This window comes from Phocoena phocoena, chromosome 20, assembly GCF_963924675.1.
Source record: "Phocoena phocoena chromosome 20, mPhoPho1.1, whole genome shotgun sequence".
In the NCBI taxonomy this organism is placed as follows: domain Eukaryota; kingdom Metazoa; phylum Chordata; class Mammalia; order Artiodactyla; family Phocoenidae; genus Phocoena; species Phocoena phocoena.
In genome coordinates this window covers 45,251,710-45,267,751 of record NC_089238.1, presented here as the reverse complement: position 1 = coordinate 45,267,751, position 16,042 = coordinate 45,251,710, and the positions used below count along the sequence as shown (strand labels likewise).

General features: G+C 42.9%; 1 protein-coding gene across 1 annotated transcript; it reads right to left on the bottom strand.

The window, feature by feature from the left end:
- Positions 1-5,405: 5,405 nt before the first annotated feature.
- Positions 5,406-13,717, bottom strand: ZNF19 (zinc finger protein 19). Its single transcript, XM_065898720.1, has 4 exons — positions 13,685-13,717; positions 10,581-10,707; positions 9,896-10,009; positions 5,406-6,499 (listed from the first exon to the last, which is right to left on the bottom strand). Exons 1-4 carry the CDS (start codon positions 13,715-13,717, stop codon positions 5,406-5,408), a joined length of 1,368 nt encoding a protein of 455 aa, XP_065754792.1.
- Positions 13,718-16,042: the final 2,325 nt, after the last annotated feature.

Genomic DNA, 16,042 nt, shown 5'->3' with positions numbered 1-16,042 from the left:
CTTTCAAACATTTGGACAGCTGGTGAAAGTTAAACTGGGCTTGTGGATTAAATTATAATGTGGGTACCATATAATTTCTTGATTTGGGGCTTATGTGCTGGTTCTCAGGGAGAGTATCCCTGTTTTGGGTAAAACACACTGGAGTATTTTGTGTGAAGTGGCAAATGTGAATACTTTTTACCTTTGTGGAAAATTTTCTGTATGTGTGAAATTACTAGAAATTACTTTTCAAAACAACCATGTCAATACCATGCCAGAACTGGGCACATACCCTGAGAAAACCAAAATTCAAAAAGAGTCATGTACCAAAATGTTCATTGCAGCTCTATTTACAATAGCCCGGAGATGGAAACAACCTAAGCGCCCATCATCGGATGAATGGATAAAGAAGATGTGGCACATATACACAATGGAATATTACTCAGCCTTAAAAAGAAATGAAATTGAGCTATTTGTAATGAGATGGATAGACCTAGAGTCTGTCATACAGAGTGAAGTAAGTCAGAAAGAAAAAGACAAATACCGTATGCTAACACATATATATGGAATTTAAGGGAAAAAAAATGTCATGAAGAACCTAGGGGTAAGACAGAAATAAAGACGCAGACCTACTTGAGAACGGACTTGAGGATATGGGGAGGGGGAAGGGTGAGTTTTGACAGGGCGAGAGAGAGTCATGGACATATACACACTAACAAACGTAGTAAGGTAGATAGCTAGGGGGAAGCAGCTGCAAGGCACAGGGATACTAGCTTGGTGCTTTGTGACAGCCTGGAGGGGTGGGATGGGGAGAGTGGGAGGGAGGGAGACGCAAGAGGGAAGACATATGGGAACATATGTATATGTATAGCTGATTCACTTTGTTATAAAGCAGAAACTAACAAAAAATATATATATATATATTCTAGAAAAAAATACCATGCCAGAAAAACAGAACACATCAAACTTCGTCATAAATGCCAAGACTTACCCAGATCCAGTTCAACGAAAGCTGTGATGTTAATTGGCCTTGTAGGAGTCCACATGTTATTAAGAGACACCGTAAGAAGATTACACTAGGAGCCACCATGTCTTGGGTGTTATGGATGACCTGGGATACAGTAGAAACAGTGGGATTTTAGAATTACAACTTTCCACATCACTCCACAAAAAAAAACTGTTGGAATAAAATTTAGTGAAGTTGCAGACTATAAAATCAATACACAAAAATCAGTTAAGTTTCTATGCACTAATAATGAACCACTAGAAAGAGACATTACGAAAATCCCGTTTATAACTTCATCAGAAAGAACAAAATACCTACGAATAAATTAACCAAGGACATGAGAGGCCTGTACTCAGAAAACTATCAAGCACTGATTTTAAAAATGGAAGACACAAATAAATAGAAAAATATTCTGTGCTCATGGATTGGAAGAATTACTATTACTAAAATGTCCATTCTACCCAAAGCCATCTACAGATTCAATGCAATCTTGATTAAATTTCCAATGGCATTTTTCATAAAACCAGAAATAATAATATTTGTATGGAACCACAAAGGATCCTGAATGGCCAAAGGGATTCTGAGAAAAAAGTAAACAGTTGGAGGCATCTCCCCCTCTGACTTCAAACTGTATCACGGAACTAAGGTAACCAAAACAGTGTGGAACTGTCACAAACACAGATACATGGAATAAAGGAACAGAATAGAGAGCCCAGCAATAAACCCACATATGTGTGGTTAGTTAATTCATGACAGTAGGGCCAAGAACATACAACAGGGAAAGGACAGTCCCCTGAGAAAATGGTATTGGGAAAACTAGACACTACTCTCCAAGTAATTAATTAGAAAACATGGAATGAAATGAATATAGACATAAACTTTACAACTTATACCCAAACTCACCCAAAATTGTCCACAAACTTAAATTAAAAAACTATAAAAATTCTAGAAGAAAACGGAAAAAAAACCTACATGACCTTGGGTGTGGAGATGACTTAACATACACCACCAAAAGCCTATCAACAAGAAAAAAGTTAATAATGTGGATTTTATAAAATTAGAAAAACCACAAATTGAGAGAAAAATATTTGCCAAGCACATAGCTAATAAAGGATTTATAATCAAATTTTCCCAAGAACCCTAGAACAAAAAACCTCATTAAAAATGGGCAAAGATCGGAACAGACTCCTGGCCAAAGAAGATATACAGAGTGTAAACAGGCATACAAGAATATACTCAACTTCATATACCATTAGGGAAACACAAATTAAAACAACAATGAGCTAGCACTGCACACCTATTTGAACTGCTAACTCCAAAAAATGACAATATCAACTGGGGGAAGAACAACAGGAACTTTCCTTCTCTGCTGGTGGAGTACAGGTACAATCACTCTGGAAGACAGTTTGGCAGTTTTTTCCAAAACTAAAAAAGTCTTAGCATAGGATAGAAAAATCAGACCTCTAGTATTTAGACAATTGCTTTGAAAAACTGTGTTCAAACAAAAACTACCATAAAATTATACACAAGTTCTATTCATAATGGCTAAAAGCTTAAAGATATTAGGATGTTCTTCTGTAGATGAACGCATAAGATTATTGGGGCACCTACATGTCAAGGGTAAGAGCATATGGACCCCAAATATGCCTGTTTGATATAAGAATTATTTTAGGCTGATTAATTTTTTTTCAAAACTGCGAACATGGAACAATATAAACGCATTAGAGTTGCTTTTTATGAGGTCGTTACAGGGTGGGATCTGAACCAAGAACAAAGAAGGGTGGAGGAAAATTTATTTTTCCTCTCCTATATATGCAATGGAATACAATTTAACAATAGAAAGAAATGAACCACAAGCCCAAGCAAAGACAAAGATGACTCTATGTATATATTGCTAAGTGTGTCAACCAAAAACAAAATAACACAATGCAGGAGACAACAAACAGGAAAAGAATTTATTTGGGGTCTTTAAGAATTGCTGTTTGGGAGACACAGATTCAGGTAACCCTGAAAGTGAAAGGTTCTTGCCTCATCCCAGGCAGAATTGAGATGAGACACGGAGGTCAAGAAAGTAAAGTGAGGATTTATTTAAGCTATAGTACGCTCTTGGGGAGAGCGGGCAGGCTCAGGTGAGTAAGCTGCCCTGAGTCTTTTTGGCAAGCCGGTTACATGGGCTGTAATGTTCATTGGGGAGGGAGGGATTTGGGGGTCATATTCCCTGATTTTCACCCCAGCGCCACCTTCCCCGGGGGAGGAGGAATTTTTGTCCTTATTTAGCCTTGATCAGAAGTGTCATGGCTTCTGTGCATGATGGGTACTTCTTATCTGCAAGGCTAATTTTATTGTAATGAGAGCATAATGAGCAAAAGGTTACATTTGGACACCAGATTCCCGCCTTTTCCTACCTTTCTTTGCCTCCAGGACACTTATCCCAAAATGTATGGTTTCCTGCCAGTTTGGAGGTTCCAAGGACCCCACCCCACCCCCGCCTTTTACAAGACGCATGGTTTCCTGCCATCTGGCCCATGCCCTCCCCCCCCTTTCTCTGCTCACATCTAGCTACCTTCCTGCTTTAACAAAAGAATTTCTGGGGAAGAGAAAGAGGGGCTTTTAAAAACAAAAAAGCAATGAGGTTGATAAAAGGTGCCTGCCAATAAATGCAACTGACTCTGTTGGAAGTCTGAAGATATTTGCCCTTAAAGAATTGCCAGTTGTTACAGGTAAAATAAGTTGATAGATTTTCATGGATTATTTTAGTGTAGGAGTCCAATAAGTATATAGACTGTCAGGAGTTCCTGGCAGATGTTCTGGATGATTCCAACAGATGAAAAACACCCCCATTTTATATGGAAAATACAAGCAGACCAATTAACCATCCTCTGACCCTTTCTCCTTGCTAGTTCTCTCCGTGTTCTGGGATTTCCCCTCCTGGGACACAGAGGAAACAGGGACAGAGTTGTTTGGCAGCTCCCCTTAAATCTGACCCCACCCAGTGTCTTTATCTTCCCCAGACATGCCCCGCCCAATGAGGACACCATGCCAGAGGGAGTCTCAGGAATCAATGATCCTGATGTGGGCTTCCCTGGTAGCGCAGTGGTTATGAATCTGCCTGCCAATGCAGGAGACACGGGTTCGAGCCCTGGTCTGGGAAGATCCCACATGCTGTGGAGCAACTAAGCCCATGTGCCACAACTACTGAGCCTGCGCTCTAGAGCCTGCAAGCCACAACTACTGAAGCCCGAGTGCCACAACTACTGAAGCCCGCACGCCTAGAGCCTGTGCTCCGCAACGAGAAGCCATTGCAGTAAGTTCATGCACCACAATGAAGAGCAGCCCTCACTCACCGCAACTAAAGAAAGCCTGCACGTAACAATGAAGACCTAACGCAGCCAAAAGTAAATAAATAAAATTTAAAAAATGATCCTGATGTGTCAGGACCTATTTGATTACAAGGGACTAGACATGCTTACTCAAGTAAAATAAATATTTTAAATGACAGAAATTAATCCTTACAAGAGACAAGTTGAAAACTGGGTTCAGAGGTGTCAGGTCCAAGGGCTCACATGCTTGTAGTGTGACCTGGTCCCTCTCCGACCATCAGCCTGCTGAGTGCCTTGTGGTCCCATTCACAGGCACAGTTTCTCTCATTGCATCCAGCAACTCCAAAATGACACAAGCTTAAAGTCCATACTGGGAATGGTTTCTCCTTCAGTAGGCTTCCTTGAAAACTCATGGCTTAGAATGCCGAGGCTCCTGCCTTGGGCATCAGGTCCTTGCATAGCTCATGTGCCCTAGGAAGGCACACAGACCTCACTCTTGTTCCTGGGGGGGTGGTAGCCCAGAATTCATGCCTGTCCCCCAGCCACATTAATCAACCACTCCCAAAGAACAAACATTGCTCATTTTTCCAGTCTCCTCTCTCCACGACAAAGAGCAGACACCAAATGCTAAGGGTGGCAGGAAATTCTTGTTCAGTGAAGTACTGGGAGGTTCGAGGATTATTCAGTACCATGGAATTCATAATTGGCAGGCTTTCCAAAGTCCACATGGGTGCACGTGGCTCTCCAACACCATTCAGCCACTGTGAAACTGCCCATTAGGAGGCCCAGCTGCTTAACGAGTATGAGTAATTAAGATCTTAATGAGTAGGAATGTCAAAAGTTTGTTAACAGCTGGAAGGCGAAAGGATTGCCAGGCCACAGTCTGCCATCTGGTTGTTGTGCCAGGGCCACACTCACCATTTACAAGGTTATTAACTCTTGCCAAGTCTGGGATTCTAACTGGACTATCTTGGGTTATCTACTGACATCTGAACCAACAGCTATAGCTTGAGGGAAGGAACCTGCAGCTGAGCTGGGGCTGTGTCACAAATTCTACCCCTGAGTGGAAGACAGAATCCAAAAGGAAATTTAGTGTACTATTACCAGTAAAAGGGGGTAAAAAATTCTGGGAGGCCAAAACATCCAACATCCAGCACTGGCTTCTCTCCAGGGTGGATATGATCTAGCTGGGAAGAAGTCCTAAAGGTTTTTTCATACTTGACATATTCACAGGTTTTCTCTCTAGTATGGACTCTTTGATGCTGAAGCAGATTTCTTTTGCTAGTAAAGACTATTCCACACTCATCACACACATAGGAAGTCTCCTGAATATGGATTCTTAGATGCCTTTTTAATTGATCCTGAGCACTAAAGGCTTTTCCACAATCTACACAGTCAAAGGGTTTCACCTCACTGTGGACGCGCTGGTGCCGATTTAGTTTTGTATGAAAATTGAAGGCTTGCCCACATATTTTACAAGAATAAGGCTTTTCCCCTGTGTGAATACGCTGATGCTGACTAAGATGAGAAGTCCGTCCGAAGCTTTTGCCACACTCATTACACTCATAAGGTTTCTCTCCAGTGTGGATTTTCTGATGTCGCAGCAGTGGTGAGTTACCAACAAAAGCTTTTCCACACTCATTACACTCATAGGGTTTCTCCCCAGTGTGAATCCTCTGGTGTATAACAAACTCAGAACTACTGGTGAAACCATTTCCACACTCCTTGCAGAGATAGGGTCTGTCCCCACTGTGGATTCTCTGATGCCTGATCAGATTTGCGTTATCATTAAAGGCCCTCCCACACTCTTCACACTGATAGGGTTTCTCTCCAGTGTGGATTCTCTGATGTCGAATTAATGAAGAATTGCCATTAAAGGCTTTTCCACACTCATTACACTCAAAGGGTTTCTCCCCAGTGTGGATTCTCTGGTGTCTAACATAGTAAGAAAAATAGCTGAAGCATTTCCCACATTCCTCACATCTGAAGGGTTTCCTATTATAGTGGATTCTTGGAACCTTTCCTCTAATGTTTTTCACTGTGGGGATTTCCTGGTGCTTCTCCAGTTCACATGCTTCTAGGAAGCTGTTTCTCTTAAGAACATTCTTCTGTGGCCCATGTGACATCATCATATCTCTTTCTTCAGAAACTCCCCATGTTGGTGTTAACTCATTGTCAGTGTTGGTCCCAGCATCTGACATAACAAACAGAAAACAAAAATGCCACCTGAGGATTATACTAGAAAACAAAAGAACACTGAAAATTATTGTCATCCCCCCTTATCTGCAGTTTCCCTTTCTCTAGTTTTTGTTTCCTTGTCAACCATGGTCTGAAAATATTAAATGGAAAATTCCAGAAATAACGATTCTTCAGTTTTAAATTGTGCACTGTTCTGAGTAGCATGATGAAAACTAGAGCCATCCCACTGTGATCAGATGTAAATCATCCCTCTGTATATGCTACCTGCCTATTACTAAGTAGCTGATTCAGTTATCAGATTGACCATTGCGGTATTGCAGTGCTTGTGTTTAAGTAACCCCTATTTTACTTCATAATGGCCCCAAAGTGCAAGAGGAGTGATGCTGGCAATTTAGATATTCTCTTACTGTGCCTAATTTATAAATTAAACTTTATCATAGGTATGTATGTATAGAAAAAGACATGGCATATACACAGTCAGTCCTCTGTAACCACGAATGAAGAACCCGCAGTTACAGGAGGCCTACTGTACTATGCCATTTTATGTATGAGACTTGAGCATCTGCAGATTTTGGTATCCACAGGGGTTCTGGAGCCAATCCCCGACAGATACCCAGGAACAACTACATAGGGTTCAGTATTATCCACAGTTTCAGGCACCCACTGGGGGTCTTAGAATGTATGCCCCACAGATAAGGGGGGACTACTGGATAGAGATTTTAGAGATTACTAAAACTCCCAACATCAGCCTGCTATTGAGACAAGACTAATAAAATGAAAGTGCCAAATATTCAAAAGCAGAGAACAGTTGAGATGGAAAGTTGTTTATATATTTCAGATACTAGTCTCTGTCAGATATTATATTATGCCAGAAATTGAAGTGGATCTTCTATTCCCTTCCTCCAGTCAGACTACCTTCCTTTTTTTCCCATCTGCAACCCATTCTTATCTGTTGAACTCAGAACAAATGGCCCTGCCACTGAAGGAGCATCACCTGAGCTTCTAAACTGAAATTACTCTAACCTCTCCTCCCGCTATGCTTCACAGCCCACTGCCTATATATCAACAACAGCACTTGACACACATTTTGCAGCTCTAAACATCTGTTTCCATAACTTATATCCTCCAGAGCTTCTAAATCAAAGCTTGGCACATGGCAAGTGCTCAAAAACTGCTCCTGAATAAATCTATCCCATCCAAGGAAAGAAGGCCTCTGAGACAGGCAATGATGAAACTCAGAAAGGAGCAATGGACACAAAAGTTAACTCAAAATGGATTAAAGACTTGAACATAAGTAAGACCTGAAACCATGAAACTCCTAGAAGAAAACATAGGCAGTATTAATCTCCTGACATAGGTCTAGGAGATGATCTTTTGAACCTGACAGAAAAAGCAAAAGCAACAAAAGCAAAAATAAACAAGTGGGACTACATTTAACTAAAAAGCTTCTGCAAGGCAAAGGAAACCAACAAAATGAAAAGGCAACCTATGAACAGGAGAAAATATTTGCAAACCATATATCTGATTAGGGGTTAATATCCAAAATGTATAAAGAAGTCATACAACTCAATAGCAAAAAACCCCCAAACAATTCAATTAAAAAATAAGAAGAGGCTTCCCTGGTGGTGCAGTGGTTGAGAGTCCACCTGCCGATGCAGGGGACACGGGTTCATGCCCCAGTCTGGGAAGATCCCACATGCTGCGGAGTGGCTAGGCCCGTGAGCCATGGCCGCTGAGCCTGTGTGTCCGGAGCCTATGCTCCGCAACGGGAGAGGCCACAACAGTGAGAGGACCGCATACCGCAAAAAAAAAAAAAAAAAAAAAACTAAGAAGATCTGAACAGACATTTTTCCAAAGAAGACAGACAGCCAACAGGCACGTGAAAAGATGCTCAACATCACTAATCATCAGGGAAATGCAAATCAAAACCACAATGAGATATCACCTCACACTGATTAGAATGGCTATTATCAAAAAGACAAGAAATAAAGTGTTGGCAAGGATGTGGAGAAAAGGGAACCCTTGTGCAATGTTGATGGGAATGTAAACTGGTACACCCACCATGGAAAACAGTATGGAGGTTCCTCAAAAAATTAAAAAGAGGGGCTTCCCTGGTGGCGCAGTGGTTGAGAATCTGCCTGCCAATGCAGGGGACACGGGTTCGAGCCCTGGTCTGGAAGGATCCCACATGCCGCAGAGCAACTAGGCCCGTGAGCCACAACTACTAAGCCTGCACGTCTGGAGCTTGTACTCTGCAACAAGAGAGGCCACGGCAGTGAGGGGCCCGCACACCACGATGAAGAGTGGCCCCCGCTGCCCGCAACTGGAGAAAGCCCTCGCAACAGAAACGAAGACCCAACACAGCCAAAAATAAATAAATAAAGAAGCTTTAAAAAAAAAAAATTAAAAAGAGAACTACCATGTGATCCAGGAATTCCAAAGAAAATGAAAACACTTGGTATTTAACCAAAGAATATGAAAACACTAACTAGAAAAGATATATGCACCCCTATGTTCATTGCAGCATTATTTATAATAGCCAAGATACTGAAGCAAGCTAAGTGTCCACTGATGGCTGAATGGATAAAGAAAATGTGATTGATACATACATACACACACACACACACACACACACACACACACACACAGAAGAATGTTAATTCAGCCATAAAAAAAGAAGGAAATCTTGCGATTTGTGATAACGTTGATGGACCTCGAGAGCATTACGCCAAGTGAAATAAGTCAGACAAAGAAAAACAAATACAGTATAATCTCACTTATATCTAAAATCTAAAAAAAGGAAACCACACACACAAAAACAAATATACCAAGCTCACAGTTACAGAGAACAGGTTGGTGGTTGCTAGAGGCAGGGGTAGGGAGTGAGAGAAACAGGTAAAGGTACAAACTTCCAGTTATAAAATAAGTCATGGGAATGTAATGTACAGCATGGTGACTAGAGTTAACAATACTATACTGCATATTTGAAGGTTGCTGAGAGTAAATCGGAAGTTCTCACTGGAAGAAAAAAAAAATTTGTAATTATGTAAGGGGATGGTCGTTAACTAGACTTCTTGTGGTGATCATTAATGCAACATATACAAATATCAAATAATTATTTGTCTACCTGAAACTAATTTGTTATATGTCAATTATACTTCAATAAAAAACATTTTTTTAATTAAAAAAGAAAGGAGCAATAGATTCGAGAATTATGAGATGTGTTAATTGGACATATGTTAGGAAGAATTAAAATTGGTGGAAATGGTTTCATATTTTACCTATTTTGAGAAACATCTGTTTTATTTAAATCCTTCCCAGCATGGTTCATTTTAAAATATACTGCTCTGTAAAGCTCTGTAGCTGCTGTTCCTAAACCTGCCTCACTTACTTTTACAGATGTGTTTGGTCCCCTGTGCAGGGGGATCATCCCGTGTCTCCAGGCCCCAAGGCAAATCCCCTCTCTCCAGAAGTGAGACCAATGCAGGTTTGGGAACTGGGTATCCTGAAAAGGGGTAGAAAATGGCACCTTTCAGTCCTGTGTCTGCTGTGTCAAAAGAAGGAAAATCTCAGGAGTCTCAGTGATAATAAAAGAGATCCACAGAATAGGGCTCAGGACTGGGAAAAGCCAAGATTTTTGCTCAAGTGGAAACTGAGCATTTGTGACCTCTTCCTAAAACAACACGTAAGAGTACGTAAGTTAGTGACCCTGCAGGACATATGCAAACACAGGGAAGGGGTCATACCCTTCCCTAGACTACGGGGAGACAGCAACAAGCTGAGAACTTATCTGGCAATGGATGCTACTTATTCCTTACTGTGCAGAGCCCCTGGGAGGACAGATCATACTCTCACCAGGCAACAGCAATTCCCTATATTGAGACCAAACTGACCCAAGACTTGTCCCTACCCAGCAAGCTCTCAAGTGGGTCATTTGGTCTCAGTCCCAGAACCATCAGTAAAGGATACAAGAGATGACTCCTCCCTTTCCACACCACACCTCCGGCTGATAAGGAGGAAAAAAGGAAGGAAATGGGAAAGCATAGATCTGAGTCCCAGGAGAAAAGTGGCCTTACCCAGAGACGTCAAGTTCCCATAAATCTCCAGCATCACACTTCTGTACAGGGCCCTCTGTGCAGGAGAAAGGCCAGCCCATTCTGTCTGGGTGAAGTATACAGCCACGTCCTCAAAGGTCACCACCTCCTAAAACAAGAGGTTCCTGCTGCCCCAGAGCCAATTCTATGGCTCAGGGCCAGAGTGTGGGGTACAGGGGACAGTATGAGGGAGGGGTCTTATTAAGGATGAGTAATGAGAAAATGTGAAAGAAATGAGTGTTAAATGACTATTGCTACCACCAAAAATCTGGAACTTCTCTCACCACCAGAAGAGTTTCCATTTGAACACAAAATTTAGTGTCATAAAACACGACACATTTTGAAAACCCTGGAAAGTCTCCCATTAATTAATATTCCTAGAGCAAAATCTCTGTGATTTTATAAAACTTTGTCTTTTATTGTTGCAACTACAAGGAAACAATTAGCTTCAGTCTCTCCAGACACCACTCAGAGGTCGCATCTCAGGACTGACCTGTTCCCCCTTCACTGCCCCAAGTGCCCAGTCCATCCATCTGTTCCCCACACGTGCTCATTCTACCCTAAACCTCAAGTCCACATGACAGGAACAGAGTCACATTTTTGCCTTGATGACTGGTCTCATCCAACCCTCATCTGTTGCTTGAAGAAGGGGTTGTACAGCCTGTGCTCAAGAATGTCCAGTAGAGACAGCTCAGTGCTGCCGGGGGCAGTCTATTCTGCTTCCTGATGCGTTTTCCTGGGAGAAGATGCTTCTGGAATCAAATTGCTGCTGGGTAGTTCTTTTAACTGCTTTTCTTTATACCTCCAAGACAATCTGTAATTGTTTCTGCCAACTAAGGCTCATGCTTTTTTAATAGTCACCCTTTCCCTTCCCTGATGGTCCCAACTCTACCTTCCCAGAGAGCTCAGGATCTGGTTTATAAAACTCTTATTCATTCCCCAGACTTTGGTATCAAACCTGGTTACCTGAATGCACAGTGAATATCCTGCCACCTTCCAACACCTCAACTGATTCTGCAGATCTCCCCAGCACTGCCTCAGACTCCCTGGGGGACCTAACACATCTGACCCATCTAGCACCAAACACATCCCCCCTTCCTGCCCCCTGCCAAACTGACTCTATTTTCAATTCACATAACTAACTGGCACAGTGAGTGACAGTGTTGCTTCTCATTTAACAGCGCGAATTTCATCCCAGTCTCCTAAGTTAGAAAATTGAAATTCATACTAGACTAACTTGCCCTAGTCACTACTCATTTCCGATAAATAGTCAGTAATCAAATCCTGCCAATTTTATTGTCTATATGTTTCCTGAATCTGACTCCTCTTCACTATGGTACAATCAGTACAGTAGTATGGGCTGGGGATACTTAACTCCAATTCCAGGCCTGTCCTGTTCTGAATCCATCCTCAGCCAGCCATACAATCAACAACTTAAAATGACAAACTGACTCTGTCAACTGAATGACTTCCTTGAATAAGTCACCACTAACTACAACAGTGGTTCTCCAAGTGTGGTTCCCCAGAGCAGCAGCAGGATCACATAGGAACTTGTTGCAAAGGCAAATTCACAGGCCCCAATCCAAAAGCAATTTGTTCTTCCATAAGCCCTCCAGGTGATTCTGACGCACACCAAAGTCTGAGAACCCTGGACTACAGGATAAAATCCGAGCTCAGGAAACCAAGCTCTATCAGGTAACAGTTGGAGATGGGAAAGCACAAGACTGTACACAGAGAAACTATCTGGGAAACTCTGCAAACAAAATCCCAGAAAAGGAATGACAAACCCTGAATGAGGGCAATATAAAAGATGGGACAAGTGGAAGAGATAGTAGGCAGAAGCAATGAGACTTGGTAACTCTCTGAAAGTGGTATCAAGGAAGAAGAGAGTCAACAATTACTCAGCAACCTAGAAACTGAGTGGTCAGGATTGCGACATGGTGATACCAGTAACTCACTAACAACTTACAGAAGATCAGAAGAGGACGGGAGCAACAAGAAAGATAACTGTCTTGGTGAGGCAGTAGGCAGAAGGACCTGCCAGATACCAGAAATCCAGGATTGGGACTTAGGATATAGTTCATAGATGATAAGTTACTGGATAAATAAGTCCCAGGAAGAAGGAAATGGTTAAGGAATACCCAGCAACTCATCAGTTTCAAAAAGTAAAATCAACTCAAGAAATCAATTTCCCTGTCCCACAAATTTAAGATACTTAATGTTCACCTCACAGATGAAGTTAAGGTGCAAAGAGGTTAAGTGACTGGCTCAAGGCCACAAAGCCACTGAGGCTTTATGAGATCCCTCACCTCAGGTGTTCTGTCCTAGTGCAGATTATTCCTATTATAGCTCCCTGCCTTGATTAGCCAACAGCACTGACCTCAAGGAAAATATATTTTCTCTGATTCTGAAGGCAACTTCTTCTTTTTTTTTTTTGCGATACGCTGGCCTTTCACTGTTGTGGCCCCTCCCGTTACAGAGCACAGGCTCCGGACGCGCAGGCTCAGCGGCCATGGCTCACAGGCCCAGCCGCTCCGCGGCATGTGGGATCTTCCCGGACCGGGCCACGAACCCGTGTCCCCTGCATGGGCAGGCGGACTCTCAACCACTGCGCCACCAGGGAAGCCCTCAACTTCTTTAATAAATGGGACAAGCCCACTTTTTCTTGTCTTCTTCCTGCCATCGCTCTGCCCCTACTTCCCAAGAACCTTGTGACCTTGCTAATCTCGATTACTCTCACTGTGTAATCAATACCTACAGCACCAGCTTGAGTCCTTCATTCTCACAGGTCCCTCTGTAGGAGGAACCACCGAACCTGGGAACCATCTAGCTCAACAGAGATCCTCAGAGTACAGGAGCCTAGGCTTCTGCTGCCAAGGACACTCTCTCCAGCAATCACTTGCTGGGCTTCTGGCTGTTCAATCCCTCATCATCAGCTTTCCCTGGCATCCAGTCCTACTGAAGAGAATCAACAAGGGTCTTCCTACTGCTTTGGCTCTAAGACTTTTGCCAGAATCATCTCTCTCATCCCCCATTTCCTTCAAATCAGATCTCTCCAAGGCTGACCTGAGGGAATCACAGCTCACCTGGTGCCAGGCTCTCAGGGGCATGACAGCCATCACCTGGGCTTCCTCTCAATGAAGGGCAGGGGCTGAGGGAAGAAGCAAAGAGAGACAAGAGTGAGCCCAACCCAGACAAAGGCTCTCCTTTAAAACAACAAACTTGCCGGTAACAGTAGCAATCATTTACTAAACGCCACTTGGTAAGAGAATATTTCCTCTTTTAATCCACACTATGCCATGAAGTTTGAATTCTGAGGAAACTGAGAATTTGAAAGGTAAGTAACTTGCCCTCAGCACCACAGGCTGTACTCACCAACATCATGCAACGCTGCCTGTCCTAAGACATGAGTAGAGGGGAACGTGAATACACAAAGAGCAAAACAAGCAAAAGACACCAGAAAACTCAGAGCAAACCCTAAAAAGAGGAAATCCAGACCTTCATTTTTTAAAATAAAAGTTTACTGAGAAACATAAAAAGTAAAAAAAAAATAGAAACGTGTTTCTGGAGGAAAAATACATATTCCCTCATTCAATCTCCATAATAATCCTTTGAACCTTTTCTTTTTTCCAAATAAGAAAACAAGTCTAAGACAATAATTTTCTCTACCAAGGTCAGTCACCCAGTGGATGAATGAACTTGGATTCCCAAACCAGATAAGCCAGATTCCAGAAGCCAAGCGTTTAATAACTACATCCAAGTGCTTCCAATAGTAATTCCAACAGGATATTTTTTTTTTTTAGAACTTGATAAAGTGCTTCTAAGGTTAATATGGAAAAATAGGTAAAAGTAGCTCCCCCAAAATCAGAAAAAGAATTTTAGAGTAAGGTTTCCTTTTCTTGGACCTTGGGGCAGGCATCTTTTTTGATCATCACCCCACTCTACACCCAGTAATAACCAGAAACAAATTAGCAAAGGACCCTGAAGAGGCCACAAAACATGCCAAAAGGTCTGAGTTATTACTTTAATTATATCATCCCCTACAGACACTTTGTATTCTTGTTAACCAGTCATATTCTACCAAAAAGCCAGCATCTTCCAAAACTCATTGCCTGCTGCAATTTCCTGCTAGCCTCATCTTCTTTCAGTTAATCTACTATGCTAATTCAGGATCTTTGTACCTACTGTTCCTCTGCATGAACCACTCTTCTCCAACCTTAGAACCTTTGGAACTGACAGTCTGTGTGTGCAATACTCTCCAGCAGCCTGACCTCTCTTCATCTACGTTAAGTGCCTGCTCACCCTTCAGATCACGCCTGTCTCCACAGATCAGGTCGGGGGCCCCGGGTTACACACTCCACTAGCACAGTATTCCCTCTCTTGTATACCACCTCTCCCAGTTTGAGATAATACACTGATGTATGTTTTCTTCATCCCACAAACATTTATCACATATTTATTTCATTCCAGGCCAAGCATGAGACACAGGAGATAACAGTGGAGAGAGAAAGGTTTGATCTCTTCCATCACGGAGCTTAGACTAAAGAAATCAAAGATTCTAATAGTTAGCTTTAAGACCACAATCGTGATTAGTGCCAGGGAGAATTTATCCTAGATGGGGAGGCTTAAGAATAGGAATTAACTAGGTTGAAAGAAAAATCTTTCCGAAAGTAACAGCATGTGCAAAAACATGTTCCCGATATGAAAGTCCAAGAAGACTGTAGCAGAGCCAAGGGAAGTGTGCTGAACACGAAGGTGAAGTGGCAAGAGGCCAAGTCCCCCATGGCCTCTGCACGTCAAGGACTTCGTCTTCATCCTAAAAGCAACAGACCGCGGCTACAGGGTTCAGAGCAGGTGGAGTGAAACGATCGCACTGGATTAACAGGAGGCTTTCCATTAAACTGAAAGCTCCCTGGGGGAGGGGCTCACGGCCGTCTCATTCGCAGCTATATCCTGGGAACCTACAAGAGCAGCTGGCATTTAGCTGCTCCGTAAGTAGTTGTTGGACCAGGGGAGGTTGTGGCTGTGTCGGGTCAAAGGGCGTCTCCTTTCCATACCCAGCCTCCATTTCCTAAGGCAGCCGCAGCGGGCTGGGGAAAAGGCGCCAGGGCGGGCTGGACTGCCCGGCGGGCGCCCCCGCTCCCCGGATCCGGTGGCGCCGCCCGACTCCCTCCTCCTCGGCATCAGGGACTAAGGGGACAGCCTCCTCCAGGGGAGTAAAGAGCGTGGCCCGGGCCACAAACCCCCAACACTCACCTCATGAAAGGTGCAATGTGCGGCGTGACCGGAAGTGCGTCACTACGTCGGCTGCGACGCCCAAGTTTCACGAGCTTCCTCTCTAGGAAGCCAGAACGCTCCTCTCTGTGGACTCTGGCTTTCTTCCGCTGGCGCACGTTTTTAACCACGGACCTAGAGAAAAAGCTTATCCTTGTTTAAGCTAACCT